The 26,175-nt window shown below is 40.3% G+C and overlaps 1 protein-coding gene across 2 annotated transcripts; it reads left to right on the top strand.

The window, feature by feature from the left end:
* Positions 1-1,793: 1,793 nt before the first annotated feature.
* Positions 1,794-25,304, top strand: cbx2 (chromobox 2). 2 transcript variants are annotated; one of them, XM_033044352.1, is made up of 5 exons: positions 1,794-1,932; positions 2,048-2,091; positions 12,428-12,493; positions 13,117-13,186; positions 21,670-25,304. In XM_033044352.1, exons 1-5 carry the CDS (start codon positions 1,861-1,863, stop codon positions 23,122-23,124), a joined length of 1,707 nt encoding a protein of 568 aa, XP_032900243.1. In that variant the 5' UTR covers positions 1,794-1,860; the 3' UTR covers positions 23,125-25,304. The 2 variants fall into 2 exon arrangements, with proteins under 2 accessions (XP_032900243.1, XP_032900244.1); XM_033044353.1 differs by lacking the exon at positions 12,428-12,493 and having other exon boundaries at positions 1,818-1,932.
* Positions 25,305-26,175: the final 871 nt, after the last annotated feature.

Here is a 26,175-nt window from a genome sequence, read left to right as displayed (position 1 = left end):
GTCAGACAGCATCTCTGGAGAAAAGGAATAAGTGACGTTTCGGGTCCAGATCCTTTTTCAGGCCCGAAACGTCACATATTCCCTTTCTCAAGAGATGCTTTCTGGCCGGCTGAGTTACTCCAGCTTTCTGTGTCTATCTTCGTTTTAAACCAGCATCTGCAGTTCCTTCCTAAACAAAGGATGGGGATGTTTTAAAGCAGGAACTTCTCGATGCTGCACTGAAGTCTCCGCCTAAATTGTCACAGTCCGTGCAGTGTACATAAAATTCAAAGTCACAGCGGCTGCGCAAGAGCAATATAGAACCGGATTAAATTAGTTTACTTTTACTCTAGCTTGCTTTTTGTCAGTATTTAATTGTACGGAAAGTAAAAGGTCGTGGTCAAAAGTCAAACAAATTTACAACATATCTCTCTTAATATATCCGCTGCAGAGTACTGGAAGGTACCTGCGGCTTTCAGGGCGGCGTTGAGGACAGTTATAATACTTGCTATTCCTTTTGAGGATATTGATCTTAACTACAGATCAGCGTGGAATCGGTGGCACAGTAGGTCAGACTCCTTTGATAGGGAAATTGAAGAGGATTTTTGAAAATGTTAAAATAATTGTATGATTTAGCGTTTATGAGCAAAATAAAATAAACAAATAAAACTCAATCAATGAATAAAGCCACTAAAGAGATCCGAACACCTGCTAAAATGTGGCTGCCCGATAACAGAATGTCTTTGTTCCCACGTGGATTAACAGTTACATCTTCCACAATTACTTTGGTAAGCTTCCAAATTAGTAAATAATCGCGTGCGTGTATTAGTATGCAATTCGTGTGCGTGGATATTATTTATTATTGTCGGCTGCAGCAAATTCTTACGGAAGTTAAAAGCGATAGATTAAAGAAATATTGCTCATAAGCAATATTTCTGTAATATATCGCTTTTAATTTCCAGAAAAAATTGCTGCAACCAAGATAGATGGAGAAAGAGAAGCCCTCAGACTAATGCCGATCCCCCAAAATTATAAACGGTTGAGAAAACGCGCAAGCTTATACAAAGAATAGAAGAAAACTTTTTGGAAGGAAATTTGATTTTAACTGTAGCAAGTATGTTGGTCAGGGGGGTTTAACGGGGCAGAGACGGTTGGACGTTTTATTTTGCTCGTTTGCGTTGTGTTTTTTTTTAATTTCCCCCAAAATAAACTTTATTCGGAAATGAAAAAGATATACAAAACAAAAACTGTGCAAAAACTCTTTCGACATTCTGAGCAGTCTATACGTTCATTGGTGTCATATTCACAGCTATCCTTAAATTAAGCACCCTTGCCACCACTCCTGTGGCCCCCCTGGGGTGGTATCCCTTTCGCTTGTTGAACAAGTCTGGATAAGTAGCTACACTGAAACTGATGCTGAGATGTTTCCTAACCCGCTCTGAGTTACCCCAGCTTTTTGTGTCTATCTTCGGTTTAAAACAGCATCTGCGATTTCTTCCAACACATGAGTTCATTTTATATCCATTGGCACCACATTTGTGCATTGGCCCTCCCACACTGTAAGGCAATGGGGAAATCCTTTTTGGAAGTTTGTGGTGTTTTGGAGTGTTTAATCCTTTGTCTTGCTGGGGGTTTTTTGTTGTTGGATTGATTGCAGAGCTTGCAGCGCCGAAGGGGTTAAATCCGATGCCTCCGGTTTTTTCTCTCTCTCTGCACGTTCTCCCATTCACTTGGCGACCGCTGACCTCTGCCTAGCAACGGTCGGGCCAGGCGAACCCCGATTGGTCAGTGGGTGCTGTGGGTGACGTCACCGTCCGGGGGCCGGAGCGGCAGTTGCGAGCGCGAGCGGAGAGAGGCGGCGCGAATTGGCGGGGAGGAAGGATGGAGGAGCTGAGTGCTGTGGGAGAGCAAGTTTTCGCAGCGGAATGCATCTTGAGGAAAAGACTAAGAAAGGTTGGAGTTTGGGAGGGTTTAAAATTAGTTGAGGAAAACACCCTCACTGTTTTCTACGGGGGGGTTTCACTCGCGTTGAAAAGAAAATAATGATTTGTTGTTGTTTATTTCGCAGGGGAAGCTGGAGTACTTGGTGAAGTGGAGAGGATGGTCTTCCAAGTGAGTGGCATCAGGTTTAACAATACAACAAGGGCAGCGTGCTCCCAACTCCAGCATCGGGCTGGGCTCAGGGCTTCCTCCTTTGTTTCCTCTTTTTCTCCCCTTTCCCCCAACATTTTATTTCTCCTCATCATTTCTGTCGATTTTTTTCTAAAAAGCGACTAGTTTTCTGGTTTGCTTGCACTTTGTTTTTCTTTGCATCGGTTGCTTTTCCAGCCTTTGATCTGTATTTGTTCATTTAGATTACCGTTTGTTTTAATACATCTGGGATATTTTCAATTAGTTTTCTTCCTCTAATAGTTTTCCGTGCAGTTTGTATCTTGGACATCTGGCACTTCATTGTGTAACTTTACAGTTTTGTGCTCCAATTATTACTTGGTTCCACTTCTGTTAATTGGGTAATATAGTTGTACAGGTTCTTTTTATTTTACCTTATTACTCCAACAATGTTTGCTTTATTTGATTCGTACGATATTTATGCACTTTTCCAAAGAGGATGGAAATAATTTGATGCTTGTAAAATTACAAAAATAATTTGCTAGAAATATGAAATCTCCGTTTTGTGGATGTTCAAAACAAAAATTCTGTTTTGAATTGAATAGGGTAGCATTTTTGTTTGGTGTAAAATTTCAAATTGTTTATGCCGGGTTTTTTTTTGCATTATATTGCCTTTGGGTTGCTTAATGTTTAGTTCTGATTATTTATGATTTGGTTTTCTAAATTGCACACTGATATTGCTCTCAATGGGTGTTGTAACTGCATTGCCTTGTCTTTAAAAGAAAACAAAACAAACAGATGCAGTTTGATACCAACCTCTTGTTTTGATGTTATCTGGAGGCTTTACAATAACAAACTGTTTGTTCCATATTTTACTTCCCTTTCATTTGACTCCGCCAAAAATAAGTCCTATTGGACCATGTAAACAGGTTATGATATTGTCTTTTACTCGGCTTTTGTGAAGTTATGGATTTCTTGTTGAAGAAAGAATGTAATGTATTTGACTGGAGCTGTTGAAAACTATAATAGACTTGGTTTGTTAAAAACCTTTTAGGTTTGATATGGAAGTGAAGGTGATCAGAAGTAAAATCAAATCAAAGGAGACAAAAATTACCTCCATTTTTGATAGAACAAATGCAGAAGCCCAGACTGCGCTGTAACAGAGCTGTATACCATACAACTAAAGCAGAACAATAGTGACTTAGTTTGAGAACTAATACAAACCAGCGTATTTATGTTGCAGTTCTAAGATTCAACACAAGTGGAATTCTGGCTGAAACATTCCACTTGTTAAACTATTTCCGACCAGCCACTTAACAACTTGAAAGTAACATTATCTTTCATCTCCAATTTCTTAAGAGTTCCTCTCTCTCTACTTAATCATTTGTGGTCTTCTGGATGCCTTTCCTGGTCAAATGAACAGCTAATCTAAACCATCAATATTTCTGTTGGACAGTTTCTTCTGTATAAGGACGAGATCACTAAATAACAGCTATAATCTTTCGGTTTAAGGGGCAAATCTGTACTTTGATAATGCGGTTTTTTTTTCCAGCCCTACTCTTTCAAAAATTGCATTCGGTTACTCTTTCGTAATCTTGAGGTAGAAGCTTGTTGAACAGTGACCTGATGAGAAGCTTAATGTGTTCAGTATTGAACAAAAATGCAACAATATTATTTCTTGAACTTTACAGGAACAATTTTCTGATTACGTAGAAAGGACCTTGGATAAACAAGTCACCCTAATATTCTACAATTTTTCGAAATTTATTATTGACAGACTACACCAAAGAACCACTGTACACCATGGGATTTTGAATATGTATGAGGGGAACGCTCAGAAATTAACTCCTTAAACTTGCCCCAGTGCTATTGTTCTCAACATAATAATGTGATACAAGATCAGACATTAACAGTTTGAGGGTGAAGCCTACATTCTATGGTATTATATTTAGTTTTTACTTCAACAGTCCGATCACTATTTGGAAATTTGTAGTGCTTTGCTAGTGGAATTGTTGCACGAGCTTCACGCATTCTGGTTATATGTGGGTTCACTGGTGCGAAAAGAGTCCCAACCTGAAACGTCACCTCTCCATGTTCTCCAGAGATGCTGCCTGACCTGCGGATCCCTCTTCCCGCTGATGACCCTCCCTGTGTCTTTCTCTGTAAACCAGTTCCTTGTGTCTACATTGTGTTCAATTCTACTGTGTTTTGATTGAAGAGAGCAAAAGACGTTGGGCCTGAATATCAAAATTATCTCCCAAACTCGTTCCTAGTAAATCAAAATTGGTATTTTTCTCACAAGAAAATCAGCAGCAGAGTGTTGCAGTACATGTTTAGGTTTATTATTGGCATGTGTTCCAATCAAACACCATTTTAAAATGTAGACAGATGCTGGTTTACAATAAAAAGACGCAAAGTGGACTGACTCACCGGGTCAAACAGAATTCTTGGAGAACATGGTGACATTTTAGGTTGGAACCGTTCTTCAGACCGATTCAGTATTTTTTTTAAAAAGGGTGCCAACCCGAAACCTATCATAATACGTTCATACGTTATAGGAACACAATTAGGCCATTCAGCCCATCAAGTCTACAGTGTCATTCAATCATGGCTGATCTATCTTATCTATCTTTCCCTCTCAACCCCATAACCCCTAACACCCATATCCATGTTCTCCAGGCATGCTATGTTACTCAAGCACTTTACCACTTTAAAATTATTATTTTTTAAATAATATAATGTCCCGGGGAAGTATTAAAGTGTTAATAGGAAAAATAACGTTGCATCTAAAAAAGCTAAAGGTATTAAATGATTGGATAGAAACTCTACACCCATTGAGTTGATACCTTTTATCCAGAACAGTGCTTTATCACAGGCTTATGGGGTGAGATAGGCATTGCAAAGCCAGGTGTTTCTCAGTTTTGTCATTGGCAGTCGAGGTGTACCAGGCTGTCGACCATCAATTGCTTTGAGCTTCCTGTGCAATATGAAAATGTTTCTTGCATGGATTTATAATTGCAATTAATGTGACTGCTGTGAAGAAGTAGCATTTATGTACAGCTGCTCCTCGACCTACAATGGGGTTACGTTCCGATAAACCCATCGTAAATCGAAAATATCGCAAGTCGAAAACGCATTTAATACAGTGCGATCACGTGACCGGAAGTGAAGTGCAGCTCGCTGTCATTGCCGAGCGTTTGCGGATCGTAAAGTGGAAATATCGTAAGTCGAAAATTGTAAATCGGGGACCATCTGTATGCTGTGGGATTTTCTGATAATGGGCTGAGTTATGCTGGCTGGGCCTTCTGCATGGATTGCTGCCTGCAGTTCCAACTTACCTGGCCTGGATGTGGGTTTATCTGCTGGGTGATCTCATCCTAATGTTTAGCAGCATGATCTGAGTGGGGACTGGGTCTCCAGCGAGGAAGACTGACTGAACTTTATTGCCTTCCATCACAGTGATCACTGTTATGGAAGTTTATGTTAAGTTCTATCGTTCTTTTAATTGTGTTGTGTTCTTTTAATTGTATGGCTGCATGGTAACTCAAATATCGCTGTACCTTAATTGGTGCATGTGACAATAAATCTGAATCGGTATCAATTTGGCCCTCTGAATGTGTCAGAGAGATTCTTACTTGCAATCTGTGCACAAAATACCAGGAATTAATTTGGTTTGAATGACTGGCTTGCTGCCTGGCAGTGCCAGAGACTCTGGTTCGATCATGACTGCGGGTGCTGTTTGCACGGGGTTTGTATGTTCTCCCTATGACCATGTGGCTTTTCTCCGGGTGCTCCATTTTCCTCCCATACTCCAAAGACGTACAGGTTTATAGGTTAATTGGCAGGTGAAATTATTAATTGTTCTAGTGTGTAGGATAGTGTTAGTATATGTGGTGATCGATGGTTGGCACGGACGCGGTGGGCCGAAGAGCCTGTTTCCACGCTGCATCTCTAAAGTCTAAAAAAACTCAAACCATGATTCAGCTCAATGACTTCGACTTGATTCTGTAAGGAACGTTTTATATTCTGGACTTCTTTCCATTGCGTACTATGACGACTGGGAATTTAAGCTTCCCTCCCACAATAAGCAGGCTGTCACAATGATTCATAGTCTCAAATCATGATGTTTGCAGCGCAGAATGTGAACTGCAGTTGAAATCCAGCCCTGGAGTTTATTGAATCCTTTAACGTTTATCTTTTCCTTGATTGCGTCTCCACAGTTAAACTTTGGCGCATCTTTTCCATTCCCTTCAAAAATAAATAATACTTGATATACTTCAGTCGAAGCTAGTTATTGGAAAGTAGACCCAAAATGTTGGAGTACCTCAGCGGGACAGGCAGCATCTCTGGAGATAGGAATGGGTGGCATTTCGGGTCGAGACCCTTCAGTCTGAAGAAGGGTCTCGACCCGAAACGTCATCCATTCCTTCTCTCCAGAGATGCTGCCTGTCCCGTTGAGTTACTCCAGCATTTTGTGTCTACCTTTGATTTAAACACACATCTGCATTTCTTTCCTACACTAGCTATCGGAAATACTGCTTTCTTAGGTTTGTAAAAAGTCTTCACAAACTTGTGCAACGTATATTCTTGGCAATGGTGAAGAAAATATGGTGTGACTGGTATTGATGCCGAGGATCCCACATAGCACAGTACTTGAAGTAACTTCAAGCACATCGCTCAAAGCTGCCGCAGCCTACATGAGTGATAAACATAACAAAGAAACAAGTTTGCACGTACCATTTCTTAAAATTTAAGTATGGTACTTAAATCCCAGAGGCCTCCCAGACTGGATAAGGGTCCAAAACGTCACATATCCATGTTCGCCAGGGAACTTGCCTGACCTGCTGAGTTATTCCAGCACTTTGTGTCTGATAGATCTTAGTTTATTTAGATAATGCATTAAACCAACTTTGTATCTGTAGCAATGGACAGAAAGTTTTCTCATTATACCGTTTGATAAAAGAGTGGTAGAATTCTCTCGCTACACTAGCCAGTATTTAGCCAGTTCTGTCACATTTATGCCACAAACAATACCTGTGAAAATGAATGAATTTTCATTTCTCATTTTTCACCTATGAGCATGTCTGGATACAAACCAGAGTTGTACTTATCAGCTGTGAACCACACTACAGAAGTAATTCATTAGCTATGAAGTGCTTTAGGACATCCTGAGTACATGCAAATTGAGCGTGGCATGGTTTGATATCCCAACCCACACCACAACAAATGCATTTTATGCTGAGAATTCTCCACACAAGTTCTGATGTTGCCTGTGTCAGTGGAGGAAAATTGATCTGAAAAATTTGGAGTGCAGAGATCTGTAAAAGTAAATGATACACCATGCATTAAAAAAAAACAAAAAAATAATTATGGAAATCAAAATATCTGAATGCATCTATTCTCACCAAAGTTATTTTTTCATTGTTTTGATCCTTTTATTTTAATTTTGTTATTTCTTTTCTCTACTTCCCCTTTATTTATTTTCTAGCTTCCTCCTTTTCTCATCCTCTTGTTTAACATTCCTATTTCTGCTTCTGAACTCTACAGTTTCCCAATAGTCAACCTTCATTTCAACTTGAATCTGCAGTTTGTTTGTTTTTTTCCTTACCCAGACTGGTGCAGTGCTGAAGGTTATTTTGTTGCATTCTCCTGAAGCCTTCTCCTTCACCCTTCATTCCATTCCAGCAAAACAGGAAAGAAAATGAGTATTTCCCGCACACACTAAACAGTCACCTCATCAGGTCTGGCTTACCGCATCTCAAATAGTTGCTGGTACAGCTCTGCAGGAAAAGCCCGAGGCTTCAGTTGGATAATTTAATGGATGCAATTTGATGACACAGGGTCCTAGTGCCTGCAGTTTAATTGTAAGACGCATCAGGCTTAACAAAACTGCTTTCTAGGTAACGGTGTTTTTCCAATGCATATATATATATATATTTTTTTTTTTAATTTTGTTTTTATTACAATACTCGACTAAGTGGGACCCATTGGGTCACAGTCACACCAGAGACCTGGACCCCCCAACGCAACGGGAGGGGGGGGGGGGGGGCTAGGAGGTGTGTGGGGAAGGGGGGGGGGGGGGGGGGTGAGGAAGGGGGCAAGTGGTGGGGGAGGGGGGGGTGGTGTGGGGGGTAAGGGGGGGTGGTCGCAGCAGACACCTCGAACTCTGCTCACCCCGCACCTTCAGCTTTTGGCCTCATGCAGCAGCTTTCAGTCCCACTCCGACTTCACTCGGAGACTTCTGGTTCAACTTAGCACGCTGCTCACGGAGCTTTATTCTCCACGGGTGCCGGAAGGGGTGTTGCCTTCATGGTGACGGACAGGTGAGAAGACCAATCTGCTGATCTCTTGATTTTTTTAAACCTTCATAACTTTTCTAATATTTCACCGATCAGAACAAAACTTGGTGCGCTTGGAACAGAGAACAGTGAGTAAGGTGGCAAAATGATCCTAGCAATATAGGTTACCGTTTTTGCACAAATCTCAAACTGGAAGTGGTCAAGATGAGAGTTTTAGTAATAGTATAGATAGAAGATGAAATAAGGATGCTTCGGTCATTGTTGTGGTATTCTCATTTTTGCATTACTACTCTTCTACCTTTCCGTAATATTGGCAATATTCTAGTTTTATATTTTGTGTTTTCTATGACGTGCTTCTTTCCTAAAATCTTTTTTTTAACGGACCAGTGTTTGAAATAGAATATAAGTTATCAGTTGCGGGAAAGAATTGTTCTACAGACTGCAATATATCATTTAATTGACTTTAAAATATACATTATTTGTAGATTTGTGGCTATTCAAATATTTTTGACTAGGATCAAAATTCCTTTGTTAAATTTTCTTTAATTTTGCAACTCCAGATTAATTAATTCAACTCCATGTTAATTTGCAAAGACTACGTGTTTTACCTTTTACCTTCATTCGTCGAATGTTGAAACCCTCGTTGGTTTCTTCTCCAAGTTTGACTGTTTCAGTACTTTCTTGAGCTACCTCAAGATTCAAGATTCAAGAGAGTTTATTGTCATGTGTCCCAGATAGGACAATGAAATTCTTGTTTTGCTTCAGCACAACAGAATATAGAAGGCATGAATACATAACAGATCAGTGTGTCTATATACCATTGTATAAATATATACACACATGAATAAATAAAACAGATAAAGTGCAAATAAACAGATAATGGGCTATTAATGTTCAGAGTTTTGTCCGAGCCGAGTTTAATAGCCTGTGGGGAAGAAGTTGTTTCTGAACCTGGATGTTGCAGTCTTCAGGCTCCTGTACCTTCTACCTGAAGGTAGCAGGGAGATGAGTGTGTGGCCAGGATGGTGTTGGTCCTTGATGATGCTGCCAGCCTTTTTGAGGCAGCGACTGCGATAGATCCCCTCGATGGTCAGAGCCGATGATGGACTGGGCAGTGTTTACTACTTTTTGTAGTTTTTTCCTCTACTGGGCGCACAGGTTGCCGAACCAAGCCACGATGCAACCGGTCAACATGCTCTCTACTGTGCACCTGTAGAAGTTAGAGAGAGTCCTCCTTGACATAGAATAGAATAGAATAGAATAGAATTACCTTTATTGTCATTCAGACCTTACGGTCTGAACGAAATTTCGTGCCTGCAGTCATAAATACAATAATACAATAATAAACAACAATAAACACAAATTAACATCCACCACAGTGAGTCCTCCAAGCATCTCCTCACTGTGGTGGAGGCAAAAATCTTAGGGCTGCAGTCTCTTCCCTCCTCTTCTCCCTCTGCGCTGAGGCGATACCCCACCGGGCGATGGCACAGACAGTCCCGCGGCTCACCGAACCCCGCAAACGGGCCGGCTCAAACACCGCGGCCCGGGGTGGTCGAAGCTGCCGCCCTCCAGTCCAGCGGAAGCAGCCGCTGGCCCGCGGCTCAACCCCGGACTCAGGTCACCGCCGCCAGAACGCCGTCCCAGCCACCGGAGCACCGTTCCAGCCCCTAGCCGGATCGCCCTCACGTGAGTGCCGTTCCTCCCTCGAGCTGGGCCGCTCCGACGGGAGCGCCGTACCTCCCTCGAGCTGGGCCGCCCTGACGGGAGCGCCATTCCACCCTCGGGCTGGGCCGCCCCGACGGGAGAGTCATACCGACTCTCCGTAATCTTCTCAGGAAGTAGAAGCGCTGATGTGCTTTCTTTATGATTGCATCAGTGTTCTCGGACCAGGAAAGATCTTCAGAGATGTGCACGCCCAGGAATTTGTTGAAGCTCTTGACCCTTTCCACCATCGACCCATTGATATAAACGGGACTGTGGGTCCCCATCCTACCTCTTCCAAAGTCCACCTTTCCTTAAGTTTGATACCAAAACTCTGGTACACATGTGACATCGATGCTATCGCACTTGCCTATTGCATGTCCTTGCTAAATAACATTGACTCCTAGTCGAACATAATTTTCCTTAAATCCTTCTTGCTATTTCCTTGCTACGTTCTACAATCTGCAAGTTCTGCATTCCCTCATTTTCTTTAACATTCATGAAATCTTCATATCTAGTCTCTGGAAGTTCTCCCTAAACTTCTCGGCAGTCACAGCAAAATTCTTCTGAGCTCCAGCTCTTTGAGAATGGCTCTGGTTTTTATTATTTGCTTGTTCAGCTCAATGCTATAAATTCTCCTTTGTGAGGTTTTGATGTATTGGGGACAGTGCTTAACTTGGATTGCATTACATTTCAATCAGTGACATGGACATTGACCTGTATAAATAAAGCAGGGAATATCCCCCACCTTGTCCGATGTTTCCCCTAAATATCCAGGGGATCATGGTCTCATATATTAAAGGAATAAAGAGAAATGGATTAGTGGAGAAGAAAGACTGAAAAAGACCAGCCACAATAATATTGGATGGCAGAACAGGCATTGGGACTAAATGTTCTACTAAGCGTGAAAAGTAAGCTTTTACAAATTTTTCAGTAATGCTTGTCATGCCCATTGGCATGTGTACTGGTTTAAGTTTTGACTACGTAGTAGGATGTTAGATTGTTGAACACGAATATAAGAGGGCCGTGTAGAAGTTGTAGCTTTCCCTAATGTAATTCCCCAATCTCGTCTAGACAGTAAATAGCGCCAGTGCAGTTAGAAAATTGGTTGAAAATTTTATTTAATAATAATCAGTATAACAACAAAAATCTAACATCTAATTAAAATAATAACACATTTCTGGAATGCTTTACAGTTTGAGTCCAATTTGATCTCCTCTGTCAAAGTTGCTTTTAATAGATTTGTCAATGGCAAATCTCGTTAGTTGCAGCTCGCCATTCCTTTTCGAACTGCCAGCTTTCAACCATTCGAACATCATGTTTTGCCGGACACATATACACTGCTGAACATTGTGAAAAAACTTGCTCAATGACATAATGCACTGCACTTGTTACTATGTGCTTTTGCTGGGTTCAGATCTGCATAGAATGTGATGCCCTGGAGATTTCAATGGGGATTCTAGGCTTGCAGATCAGGGGGCAAAGGGGGTGGTAACTTCAATTTTTAATGTTTTTAACATAATTTTTGATGTTTTGTTTTTAATAAAGTTTGAAAACATTACCTTATCATTTTGTATGTTTCTGAACGTTGGAGATATAAAAACTTTGGGTTCTGTTAGATCCACTCAGTGGGGGGGTGAGGAGGGAGTTTTTTTTGGATATGGGGCGCAAATTGGAGTTGACAGACAGGTGACCTCTCGCCACTATATTGCTTGGCATCTTACCATGCTACCCAAGGACGTGACGCGCCTGCATGTGTGGTGGTGGGGGGAGGGGGTTTGGCTGTCACAGTGATATATAGCTTCAGCCCACCAAGCCCACTCTAACCATTGATCACCCATACGCTAGTTCTATGTTATCCCATATTCGCAAACTACACACTCGGGACAATTTACAGAAGCCAATTAACCTACAAACCTGCATGACTTTGGAATGGGGAAGGAAAGCAGAACACCTGGAGAAAACCAATGCGGTCACAGAGAGAACGCGCAAACTCTACACAGGCAGCTCCCGAGTTCAGGATTGAACCTGGATCTCTGGTGCTGTGAGGTAGCAGCCCTACTGCTGTGCCACCCTTGGATATAAGGAACTGCAAATGCTGGTTTACAAAAACAACAGTGTGAGCAAGATTAGGTTAGGTAGCATCTCTGGAGAAAACGAATACATGCCGTTTTGAGTCGGGACACTTCAAGTTTTGTCAAGGGACCCGACTCGACCCGAAACGTCACCTATCCAAGTTCTCCAGATATGCTGCCTGACCCACTGAGTCACTCCAGCACTGTGCCTTTCTCTGCTTTAATTTATTAATGCAGTGCCCTGTTTTGCTTTTCTGACAGACATAATAGCTGGGAGCCAGAAGAAAATATTCTTGATCCACGACTCCTGCTGGCTTTTCAAAGGAGGTAAAGATGTTCAAATGTTACCGTTGTTATCTTTTGTTGTCACTTTCTCCTTTGTCCTATTTCCTCTTCTACGCACTGGAGCCATGAAGATGAACAGTACCTTCTGCTAATCCCCACATACACTAAAGTACAGGCCTTCCCCAGGTTATGAATGCCTGACTTGTACACAGCCCATACATGCGATTGAACATTTGGGAGACTGGTGGGATGGATTTGCTAGCTGTTACGGGCCTACAGGCATCTTCTGCCATGTTCATGGCAATATCTGAATGGTTGCCTGAAACGCTCTGGTTTAACCACACATTGCTCTTGGTTGGCCTATGTTTTTATATAAATATATTGCTGGTGGCCGCGTTTTCCAACTTGCAAACTTTTCGGGTTACGGTCGATTTTGCGGAATGGAACCTTGTCGTACCCTGAGGAGGGCCTACAGAGAAGCTTATTTGGTCGCTCAAGCTTCTATTCGAATTTAGCTCGCTTGATCTATGCTTCGACTTGGATTTGGAATTTGCTTGCACATTATTTTATGCATGAGCAGCACATCGGGGTGATGAATAACAACATGAATATCTGGGTTCCACTGGGAATAACAATGGAAATCTTTTTATTTTTGTTCTTTACAGTCAACAAGAGAAAGAACTGCAAAATCGTAAACGAGGCAAGAGGCCCAGAGGCAGGCCCAGAAAACATGTGGTAGGTTTGGTTTTAGTTCAACGTTGATTTTAGTAGAATAGTTGAAGACATTGTCACTATAAGGAATGGTTGCAACCACACTTAAATTATCTGAAAAAAATTCTGATCATGCTGAGGCCCCATGCTCCTGATCCATGGACTCTATGTTGGCCTACTAAAGGAGAGTGAGGGACTTTGTCTTGGGCTTGATGGCCTTAATAAGCCAGTGCAGATTTTTGTTGGCTTCTAGAGCTATGTTTATGTATGAATATCCCTGGAAGAGGAACATTGCAGAGCTGCCGAGTGGTACGGATTTTCCATATTTTGTACAGAAATGCGATAAGAATGTTGATGTACGTTTTTGTGTTGTTAAATACAGATTTTAAATACGGAGTTCAGTTCAGTCTGAAGAAGGGTCTCAACCAGAAACGTCACCCATTCCTTCTCTCCAGAGTTGCTGCCTGTCCCACTCCAGGTTTAAATAGAGCGCTGTCAGTTTAACGTGTGGGAATTTAAACGTAGAACTGTCGGCAGGAGCGCTGTTGGATCTAAATATAGCGATACTGGCTTGAGGGCTATGAGCTTTAAACATAGCGCTATGGGCTTTATACAGACTGTTCAGGAAAATTCTCGTATAACAGTGAGGCTTTGGAATTCTCTTTCTCAGTGGAAGCTGAGCCTTTGATTATTTTTCAGGCAGTGGTAGAATTCTGGATAAGCCTATTGGTGAAAGGTTACCAGTGGGATTGCAGTTACATTGGGATTGGCTTTGATTTGACAAAACGGTGGGTGCACTCAAGGGGGAGAGAGGGAGGGGTGGAGAGAGGGAAGGGTGGAGGGAGGGAGAGGATGGGGAGGGAGAAGGACAGGGAGGGAATAAGAGAGGGAGGGAGGAAAAAGGGAGGGAAGGAGGGCGAGAGGGAGGGAGGGAGGCTTCCAAAATGGCTTCTACATCATCATCTGGTGCTAAAAGCAGGAAGCAGCCGTTCAAACAGCAGTACACAAAGAGATGGCAATGAATGCACTGACAAGTAATGTGCGTAGTAAACATGTAAATTTGTGGCAAAGTTATGCATTCTTGTACTCTTACATGGGTATGACCGCACATAAAAAATAAAAAATTTCCAGCAAAATAGCACTGTGTAAAAATACTGATTTCCTCAACAAAAATCTGATTTTCAGGTACTAGAATACTGAAATGCTCTGACAAAACTTGGCAGCTCTGATGATGTGTCCCCTCTGTTTTCCATGATTGGTCGGCACTAAATCGACTGGATATATTGGGGCAATTTGGAATTCTTACTAAGAAATCATTTAGCATTCCAGAAAATCTGTATATAAAGTTGGATAATAATAGACAATAGACAATCTGTTTCAATAGATTGAACAGATAATCTGTTCAATCTGAATTTAATTTGAAGGACTACAGTGCTATCTATTCGGCAAGTGAATGACAAATATTTAATGGCAACCATTACCAATTTTGGTTACTGTGCTGGTTTGTAAAGAGCATTATAATGGATCTTTCATGACAATCTTTCTATGGTTCTACGTTCAGACGATAACGAGAACTTGTTGATGTTGATTACAATTTAATTCAGCAATAAGCCACACCTGGTTAGTGTCAATAAGTATTTTATAGGAATAACAATGCTCACCTATTTAAAATGCACATCCCCTCGTGGAATTGATTCTTGAGATGATGGACGTTGTTCTAAGAGGAGAAATTGAGTAAGCTTCGCCACATTCATTGGAGTTTAGGAGAATGAATGTTTGTCTTGTTGACATGTTGAAGTTTTTAAGGGGGATTAATCAAGAGATGTTGAGGTGCTATTTCATCAGCCTGGAGAATCCAGAAAAGAGAGATGCAGTTTTAGGATTAGAGAACAAGCAATTAGGAGTGAGATCAGGGGAAATTCTTTACCCAGTGGGCTTGAAATCCTCTACCACAGAATTCTTGTAAATTGCATTAAATCAAGGCTGAGGTTGATAAATTTCCAGATATTAGGGTCATAGATGAATATGGGGAACAGATAGGAAAGTGGACTTCAAGAAGGGATCAGCCATGATCTTATTGAATGGCTGAACAAGGGCTCCATTACAACTGTATCTTCCTCTAATACCTTCAAATTGTTTCCTTATTAGATAAATAAAATCATTTTGATCAGATATTTCTTTACAACTTCATAAAGTACGGTTGAGGTGCACCATCACAATCCCTTTCAGTGCAGCAGTCATGCAGATTATTTTCATTACTTTAGCATTGAAACGGATAAGAGCTAGATGCACAGCAAATGGAATTTAACACAAAAAGGTTGTATAGTTCGAGAGAAAAGTGAGGAGTGACAAAAAAAGCCAAAAGGTTTTGGAGCAGAGAGATGTTTAAAAAAATCTTTGAAGATAGCAGGACTAATTTGATAACCTCTGAAACAAAAGCATACGTTATTCTTGGTGTTTGAAGATGTACTGCACTGACGGTTTAAAAATACCAAACTTTACTTTATGTAGTAATTGGTAACGATGTTGAATACACTGCCTGAAAGGGTGATGGAATCAAAGGGAGGAAATTGTGCAACAGTGCATGAAAAGAGTAAAGGACATGCTGTGTCATTAAGAGATGACATAAATGTAATGGTTTGTGTGGCCGCCATTTGTGGTCTGTCATAAACTGCATTGAATTAGATGATTTTTGTTTCACTTTCCGCACTATCTTAAAGGTTAAACGTAGAACTATGAAGCCAAATTGGGTGCCGGCATTGAGCAATGCTGAGGCGGCTCAGCATGCAACATGAGTGGCAAGGATGGGGGATAAATTTGTGTAAACAGTATTGAATGTACGTATAGCCTCCGAGAATGTTGGATGGAGTCTTGTAAGGATTATGTATTGGATATATTTATTTCTCGAATAAAGTATATTTTGAAATTTAAAAAAAAATGCAGATCTGAACTGCTGACATTTCCCAACCAGATCTGGTCCAATGAGATCTTTAATGATTAATTACATTATACAAATGAGCTGGATGCACAGCATGGATGTGGCGCAGTGGTAGAGTTGCTGCATTACAGCGCCAGAGTCCTGGGTTCGATCCTGACTACAGGTGCTGTCTGTACAGAGTTTGTACGTTCACCCCACAATCACATGAGTTTTCCCTGGAAGCTCCAGTTACCTTCCACACTCCAAAGATGTACAGGTTTGTAAGTTAATTGGCTTTGTTAAAAAATTGTAGATTGTCCTGAGTGTATAGGATAGTGTTAGTCGGCATAGAATCGGTGAGCCGAAGGGCCTGTTTCCACTCTCTCTAAACTAAACAAAAATGTATGGGAATGAAAAGTATTACTTTCTTGGTAATACATTTAGTTCCAGAATAATTGTACACAGATCAATTGATTGTCCAGACTGGTGATTTAACTGTACTTGCTTTTATGTATGTAGATATAATAACTTCCCTATTAATTAAACACAAAAATCCAGAAGTTCCTGTCTGAGGTATGGTACTGTGCCCTCAGGCATTATGAGAAGCTATTGTACTCTGTGGCACCAGACTTCAAATATGTTGCATTAAATTGCAGAAATAATTAGGGTTGTCAGTTTCAATTCCGGGTGACCTTTATAACAATGTGATTACTGCACACCCATTTACCTGCAGCCATTAGCTGAATAGTGTTGAAAATCAACTTTTGTTGAAAAATTCTTTTACTTTTGCAGCTTTTAATTTAATTATTTTTTATTTCTCTCTTTCCCTTTCTCTAAACCTGTACTTTCCTTCCATCTTGCTGTTTCCCAGTTTTGACCCTGATTCACCTATTCTGGCTTCCACTTCCTCGTTTAGACTGCTCAATTCAATAATAATTCTTCTGCCAAGGGGGTTGAGGATGTAAATTATTCCTTCATTGTTCAAATAAATCAAGCCAAGCAATAGAGGGCATCGTCCCATTTCTGTAGCCAGTTGACCCTGGAGAAAAAACTCTTGGAAGTTAAAAAGCCAAGTGCAATTTGAACAAATGAATGTAATATTTTGACGTTATTTTTTTACATTTTGTATACCTGGATGAAGCACGGGAGAGTCACAGATCCAGAATAATGTCAATTCACTTTGCACATTATTAATTGAAACAGTGTGGAAACAGTACAACCTTGTTTTTCCTCTCCATCAAAAAAATTTACTAGAAAATCATTTCAGGTTATTGTCTGAGAATTAGTGAAAGTTGTGAAGATAAACTCTTGTTAATCTATTTTTAAATCTTCAATATTTCAAGTGAATTTATGTTCATATATTGCTAAAGACTCTGTTAGCCACCCTCTCCCACAATTTTTTGGGATAATCAACAAACAGCACTTAAGTAGAGTGAATGTCACCATCTTATGCGCTGTTCCAAACATTTTTTTAAATATAGTTTTCATTATCAGCAATGAAATGTAGGAGAGGCCGTGTTCTGTATGACTCTCGGAATGTAGTCTTTAGTACAAACAAGGGCAATTCACTCAATAGTCTATTTCCAGGGCAGGAAATGCAATTTGTACTGGTAAAACCAGGATAATATTTTTGGGGGAAGTTGTAAATGAAAGATGGGAACAAATAACTGGAGATACTGGTTAATACACAAAAGCACACAAAGTGCTGGAGTAACTCAGCAGGTCAGGCAGCATCTCTGGAGAACATGGATAGGTGATCGAGACCCTTCTCCAGATCTGAATAGATAGATTTCAATAAATATATATTTTGGCAATAAAATTATTCTTGGTCACAGAAGTTGGGTGCTGCCTTGCTGCTTCTGCTTTTTATGGTAGCACGTTGCTTCGCCTTCTCAAGTTGCATCAATTTGTATGTTCAGGCTGTAACATTGAAATAGCTGATTTGTAATTGCACCCTGCAAGCTGTCATTGGCACCTGTTGCAAATTTGACGTGGAAATGGGATGTTAGTGCAGCAATTGTGTTGGAAGTTCCACTGGCAGACATGATTCAAAGAGAAGGAACAAAGTTTGAGTTGCCTCATATGGTTCCTGACCATTATGTTAAAGTGCCATCCTCCAAATCTGCTTCGGAGATGAACGTGTTATCAAATGTCCTTTGCACAAATGCCTCTATTTTTGAAATAAGCTTTCCAAAGGAAAAACTTTCTTCAGATTCTACTTTGGGGTTAAATTTATTAAAATGGAGAATGGAATTATCCTTATCTCCAACAAGGATACGCAAAGAAATTTGAGTTAAAAAAAATTACACATGAAATGTGGGAACAGGTAAAGTGATTAATGTTAATTATTACAGCTTTGGTAATTATGACAGATGGATCGTGATTGCCTTTCTCAGTCTTAACTGAACTATCTTTTCCTGGTGTGAAATTTAACAGACTACTTTGTGGATGATCTGCAAATACCAAAGTAATGTTGATCACCTCCAAAAATTCTTTTTTTGTAAGTTTATACAAAAAGGAGACTACAAAGGAAATGTCAAAGTTATTTGGTTTCAGGAATGTGACAGCAAGAATTTAAAACCTGGCCATTCCATCAGGAACTCTCTCTGTATTATTACAGACCTTGATTTAACACAGCTGGTACCTCCCAGGAGTCAGTAACATCTAGCGCACAATCCAAGCAATCATTTTAAGTAGCTGCTTAAATAATCATCCGTGAATGCACCTATGTGTTAAAATGCACCCTCGTTCTGTCTAAAGAATGAATTCTTCTATGTAAACAAAAAAGCAAGTACTTCGTTGACTTTAAGCAACCTCTACCCCCCCCCCCCCCCCCCCCCCCCCCCCTTCCTCCACCCTACTCATTTAACCAGTTCCACAGTATGTAACAATGTATCACTCAAGATCCCCATCTACCTTCACCAACAACTGTCCTACCCGGGGACCAATCTGCCTGAGGTCATCTGTTGCCAGCCCTGATCTGTCCTGATCTTTTCTCGTTTCTCGCCTCCAGCTCTTCCACCCGCCCCCCCCTTTCCTGCCATCATCACCTATCCTTTTTTCTCCAGTTATTCTCCAGCTATCTTGAGCATATGCAGTTCTTTGTTTTTACTTAGTTCCTTTTATGGTTTCACATTTTTATTAACATTCTACAGGTGATTTCTTATTTCCTAGTTGCTGAATTTGTAAACCATAAGGACTTTTGACAGGTTAATATGGGGAAAGAAGTTTTAAAATTTGTTTAATAATGAATTTAAAGCTTTATTTGCCAATCCAGTTTTGTGCATTATTTCCCTGTGGAGTGACTAGACAGAAAATCTATTCCTTCACACCTGCCAATACATCCCTGCAACTAGATTCTAGTGGGGGTGCTCCTTCCTAGTCAGTAGCTTCGGGTGACGACATTTTTTCTTTTTCCCAGATAACGTGGACAAGATGTTGGAAATCAAATCATTTTAGCTGTTGGTCAGCTGGCAGTGTCGAGGGTGAGCTGCCTTCCCAGACTCTCTGTTGGTAGACAAGCAGAGTACGGTAGTGTGGCACAGTGGCGCAGCGGTAGAGTTGCTACATTGTAGCGCCAGAGACCCGGGTTTGATCCTGACTACGGGAGCTGTCTGTACAGAGTTTGTACGTTCTTCCTGTGACCATGTAGCTTTTCTCCGAGGCTCCGGTTTCCTCCCACACTCCAAAGACGTACATGTTTTTGTAGGTTAATTGGTTTCTGTAAATTGTCCATTGTGTAGGATAGTGCTAGTGTATGGGACGATTGCTGGCCGGCGTGAACTCGGTGGACTGAAGGGCCTGTTTCCGTGCTGTATCTCTAAAGTTTAACGTCTAAAGATCTTGTTAACGTACAGCTTTATACTGCACAACCCACGTAGGTTTCTGGCTACAACTCCCAGATAAGGCCCAGTGTTGTCAGGAGGTTTACTTGGCTGCTGGGATTGGAGAAGTGGGGGTAAATTAATATAAATCAGTCTACTTTTTTGTCTCTCCCTCTTTCCCTTCCATTAACTTTTATGATGACATTTTATTTTTCAACCTTTAATGTGGCGACCGCACAATTTTAAATTGCCCAGTAATTTGTGTTCACCTCCCACCCCAGGGCTTTCTTTATTGTCTATCTCTAACAGAGTGGTAGACAACTTATTTTGTGTGGCAAGGGCTAGACTGACAATTGGATTCACAAGTGAATGCAGATGTCTTAAACTTCCTGAGAGGAACTCGCTACTGTTATTCCAACTTCACATTTTTTTTATTGGACTCCTCGGTTTCCCAGCGGTTAACCTAAAACTGGTTAGATCTGACACAGACTCAGCAGCTCCATTCATTTTAATGGAGAGGAACTGCTCTACGGGAGGTGTGGTTCAACTCGTATACAATTAATTTGGTGAAAGAAAATAATATCAATGTGTTCAGTAATTAAGTTAAAGCTAACAGAATTTAAAAAAATTAATGAGTTTTTCTATTTTAATTTGTATATTTAGTAATTATTCTTGAATTATTTTGATAATTATGAATGTTAGACATGACCTGAAATATTTATCGTCTTTTAGTAGGCAGTGTGCCCTGGCTCATGCTTTTACCAGTTGTGAAAGATTTACAAGGGATACGGTTTGCTGTTTAGAGCAGGAAGGGTCTTGGGGACTGGACCAATTTAGAATTGATTTCAGACACCAAGTTGCCTTTGCAGGTGGGTGCGATAGGAAGGGGACGAGCGTAGTTATTCAGTGCTCGCCGAGCCAGATTAAACAAAACTAATTCACCAATTTAATATATTTCATGGATGATATGCTGTGCAGCCAACTCTTAAGATTGTATAGATTGCTATTGCAAGACATGAAAGTGCCACCTGGAATGGCAAAGGTTTCACTCCACGCTGGTAGTAGTAACACAGCAGCTAATCTTCATGGTGTATGCCACAGCAGGGATTTCTGCTTGTTCTTGTGAAATTTTGGAAAAATTATTTATGGTCTCATAAGGTAAGGGATTGCCACTTGTATTCTGCCAGTGGGTGAGGTTATATCACCCTAATCGCATGTCTGAAAAGTTTATTCTTATATTTATTACTATAACCTGCAACTAGTTAGTTGTTGTGCGGTTTTCATTGAACGCATATGTGCTTAAAACACAGTCTCCGAACTACGTTCATGACATCCATGATTCGTATGTAATTTTCCACACTTATGCAGACTCATAAACGGGATAGATTTGCTAGGCTCTCGAGAGTATTGGAGTAATATTGGGGAAATAAACTTTGTAATAAATTGTCTTTGCCACATTTTTTTATTTCTGAAGTAAAATTAGTGGATTCACTACATGTTTCTGAAATGTAAAACTGACGATGATAGAAATATTCAGCAGGTTGGACACTAATTGTGGAAAGAACAGACCCTGATTCTTCATGTTCAGATCATTTATCAGAATGTTTTCATGGGGAACTCCATATTCCTATTCTTTCCACAGTTGCTATTTGATTTCTCAGTTGCTGTTTTTGTTTCAGATTTGCAGGATTTGTAATTTTTGTGTTTTATTTTGTTATGTAGGAAATCTTGTCCAGTGACTTTTTTTCCTTCTTTGCTTTGCACAGGAACAAGAAACTCCTTTTTCATCAAAATCGAGCAGTTCCTCTGAGGATGACGAGGAAGATACAGATGATGATGATGAAGAAGAGGAGAGCGATGATCAAACCCAGTCTACAGCCCAGAGCAACGATCGTCGGGAAGATTTAGACTGTATTCCTCCAAAACGGGCACAGACGGACGTCGTCCACAGCAAAGCTGACCTGAAAGACTCCGGCAAAAAAAAACGCACCAGCAAAGTAATTCGCAGTGACCTTCGAAAGAACGTAAAAATTAAACCAGGAAAAGCTTTAAAAACACCTGGGAATGATACAAGTGGCGACTCTGGAACAGATGAATCATCAAAAGAAAAACTAAGTAAACCAGACAGACCTATAAGTGAAAATAATTCCAGATCAGAGAAGAGTAACATGGAATCTCTTACTACAGCGGGTGGAATGTTAAATTCAAGCATCTTCAATTCATCAAAAGCCGCTAATCAAAGGGCAGCCTCGCAAACTGCAAACCGTGCAGGATTAGGGCAGCATTCTTCCAGCATACTTTCTGCCAGTTCAATGACACTAACTAAATCTGCCTGTGAACAGCAGTCTGTAAATACGCCAGTTTTAAATCCACAAGGAGCAAATGAGAAAAATAAGGTTGGATTAGTTAAAAATCCCGGAAATGCTAAAACTTCAAATGAATTGTGCAAATCAGAATCCGACTCAAAGAGTTTGAATATTCCTGGAACAATGAAGACCAATTCTAGTGTTTGTAGTTCAGCTAATCCAGGAACAAATTCTCAGAGTCTGAACAGTCAAAGCCCAAATGCCCTCAGTCGGAATTTGCCAGCTTCAAACTCTCAGAACGCTAACAATTCAGGATTAAACCTTCATGCCTTAAACTTGCAGAGTACCAATAAAATGGGATTGAATCCCAAGAATATGCCTAGTCCAGCAGTGAATGCGTCAGGTTTGACCTCGAAGAATAACATAAATAATCTGTCATTTGTGATTTCCAGGAACTCGGCTGACTTGAACTCTCATGTTGTTTCCAACAAACTCTTAAGTTCACAGACTGCCACTAGCCAGGCATCGTGTGAGAGTAGTGGAAATGGGGTTGAGAAGGAGAATCAGGTGAAAGAAGATAAGGAGATGAAGGGCACGACAGTCCATCATTCTGATAACCGAGTCAGAGACAGCGACCAAAAGGATGTTTCATCTGAGACATCCAAACAGAGTGGCAACGTGCCAACAGAACTGAGCACAGGTGAGGAGACACTAAGTTCTGACTCAGACCACGACTCTTCATTTTCCAGCATGGCTCCAAACCCATCCATTTCAGTGCAGACAAACCAAGACTGGAAACCAACTCGCAGCCTGATCGAGCATGTGTTTGTCACTGATGTGACTGCCAACCTGGTCACAGTGACAGTGAAGGAGAGTCCAACTAGTGTGGGCTTTTTCAACATCCGCCATTATTAGAGTTATTAAGAAAATGAACTCCAGAAGACAAACGTTAGTCTTCCACTATAAATCAATTTTGTTTCATCCTGGTCTATGTCACCTCTTGATTTGTTTTGATGGCTATAAGCACCATTTACAATGATGCCCAAATTAGGTTCTTCCATTTCATCAAACAGTGTTGGTGCATTAAATAGATACTAGTTCCTTTGATAGTAAAACTTGTTTTTTTTTTAAATAGCTAACTCAAAGTTTTCAAGTCCTCTAAATATTATGCCCTACATACATAATTTATGTAAATTAAGTCCAAATTGAATTTCTGCAATGGAACGTCCTTATTTGTCTGTCTGTTTCAGTACTTTATAAGATGAAGGTCGAAGAATGAATAATATGAAGACATAAATATGTTAATGCCAGAGGAATTGAAGCTTGGGGAGATTGGTCCTGAAGATGACTGTGGTTTAGTGACATATTCTGAGGGTGTAGTTAATGAGGGAAATATTGTAAATATAGAAGGGATGATGAACATGGAGAAGTATTGTAGCTTGTTGAAACAGCTCCTGACTTTGGTTTGATTTATGTTCGTTTGGAAACGTAAGTTATATATCCCAGAAAAAAAATGCTTGCCTTACCTGCTGCAAAAGGGCTGGTGTGAACTGAGCTGTGGAAAGTGAAAGTAGCTGAATGTTAACACTCTGCCAGCAGTGAAGCAGAGCATAATCCCTAGTTGCATCAGTTTGGATTATTGCCTTTTACAATTAATTGTCTGCAGAATGGGAGGCCATTTTCCGAATGATTTCGGAAAATGAGGTACATCAGTTTGGGCAGAAGTATATAATTCAACAATCACATTGTGGGAAATTCAGCAGTGCATACACAAATGTTTCCCATTTACTGTTACTCATTCAATTTGCAGATGTTTAATATTGTTTTAATTCACCGCCATTATAGGTTCTGTTGAAACCTATCCTGAAGATATATTTAAAAAATCAAAATGGCTTGATGATCACATCCAGTGCATCAAATAATTACGTAATTTTAAGATGGTTATTTGGCAGAATCATTTGGCAAATAAGTTTAATTGTGGTGTGAGAAGTCAGCCTTTCATTCTTTGGGCAGATATTTAATTATTCTGGATCATTTCAAATGTCCCTTTATGTTAATTGTCTAGGTTTTAACAAAAAGTCGATTGCAGTAATTATTTTCCATATACTTCTAGCCTAACACTGTCCCACACATTTATGGACTTTCACCATGAAAAGTCAATTAAATAGTCCATATGGACAGGAAGAGGGCTTTCAGTTCTTGTAGCCTGTCCATCATTATTTTAGATTATGATTTATTGATAGCTGAATACTATCACTTGACTCCATTGCCTTATATGTCAATCTTAGTAATAAATATGTCAGTGGGCTCTATGTGCACCATTTTTACTGTATGCAGTAGAACAGTGAAGAGGATTAAGCATTTTGACTGCAGTGTAGAAAGTGTGTCCCTGATTTCATTCTTGAGTGGCCTAACTCGAATAAGGTGGTCCATTCTTGTATTTAATTCCTCCCATCAAGCATAACTGCCTTATTAAACCTATTGATGTTTCAATTACTTTTTCAAACTACCTCAAGTTAGATTGCTCTTCCATCATCTTTACGCTGGGAAATGCAACCCCACATGATGCAACTTTCTCGTAATTTAACTCCAAGCCCAAACACCAATCTGGTGAATCTGTGCTGTTGTCCCCATCCCTCCGAGATCCTTGGCCACTATTGAAAGCAATTATCCCAGATCAGATATGATTACTTATCTGTAGAAGTGAGGTATAAATTGCTCCTATTTGTTTCTAGCCCACTTGGGACAAAAGGACAATGTTCCCTGCACCTTTCTAATAACTACTTGGAATTCAATTTTTGAGAAGCTTACTCTCTAGCTAATGGTCAAATGGGTGAGACATTGCTAGATTGTGCTGACCAAGGGGAGAGAACAAAAATGAGTGGGAAGACTAATGTTTTCTTTTTATTGAGGTCTTGGATAGCTGTAGACTTGACCTGTAGCCTAACTCTCAGTAGTAGGTTCAGCATTAACTTAATTTTTATAAAATTCAATTGTGTATCAAAGTGCTACTGTGAAATTGTTTTTGTACTCAAGATTTCTGATTTCTCAAAGGAGAAAAATTTAGGTAAATAAAATGTCATTTCAAACGGCAATGAAGTTGTTATTTTGAACAACCAAAAAGGATGGGACAATGTGGGCTGTTATTCTTCACAGGCTTGAAGTAACAAGAAAATACAGTTTTCATTTGATCCCTTGCATCCAACAGCATGTTTCCAGAACAAATAACCAAATCTGGAATGACTTGAACATTTTAAAGTTATACTTTTGTTTAAACAAGAAGCCATGTAGATCAGTAAGTGCCGAATTAACGAGTACAGATGACTTGGATTGAGATAACATGAAAAAAACTGAGATGAAAATTATAAGGAATTAATGTTGGAGGCCATCCAGGAATTAATTGAAATTAAATTGAGGCAGCAGATGAGCTCTGACAGAGTTGGGTCTGAGTTGGACAATGTGCGGAAAGTGGAAATGGACAATTTGGTGATAATGCGGACATGTGATTGAGAATTCATGTTAAGGTCAATTTGACACCAAGAATGAAGAACAAGTAGAATGGATATGGGAGAGCCAGTGGATGTGGTGTATCTGGACTTTAAAAAAACCTTTGACAAGGTCCCAAACAAGAGATTAGTGTGCAAAATTAGAGCACATGGTATTGGGGATAGGGTATAGACAGGGACAGAGCTAGTTGGCAGACAGGAAGCAAAGAGTAGGAATTAACGGGTTCTTTTCAAAATGGCAGGCAGTGATTAGTGGGGTGCCACAAGGCTCAGTGCAGGGACCTCAGTTATTTACAATATATATTAATGATTTAGACGAAGGAATTAAATGTAACCTCCAAGTTTGCGGATGACACAAAGCTGGGTGGCAGGAGGATGCTGAGGCTGCAGGGTGAGTAGGCAGATGCAGTATAGGTTGGGTGAGTGGGCAGATGCAGTATAATGTGGATAAATGTGAGGT

Source organism: Amblyraja radiata, chromosome 26 (assembly GCF_010909765.2).
Source record: "Amblyraja radiata isolate CabotCenter1 chromosome 26, sAmbRad1.1.pri, whole genome shotgun sequence".
Taxonomy (NCBI): domain Eukaryota; kingdom Metazoa; phylum Chordata; class Chondrichthyes; order Rajiformes; family Rajidae; genus Amblyraja; species Amblyraja radiata.
Note: the sequence above shows the minus strand (reverse complement) of the source record. Positions and strands in the feature narration are given on the sequence as shown.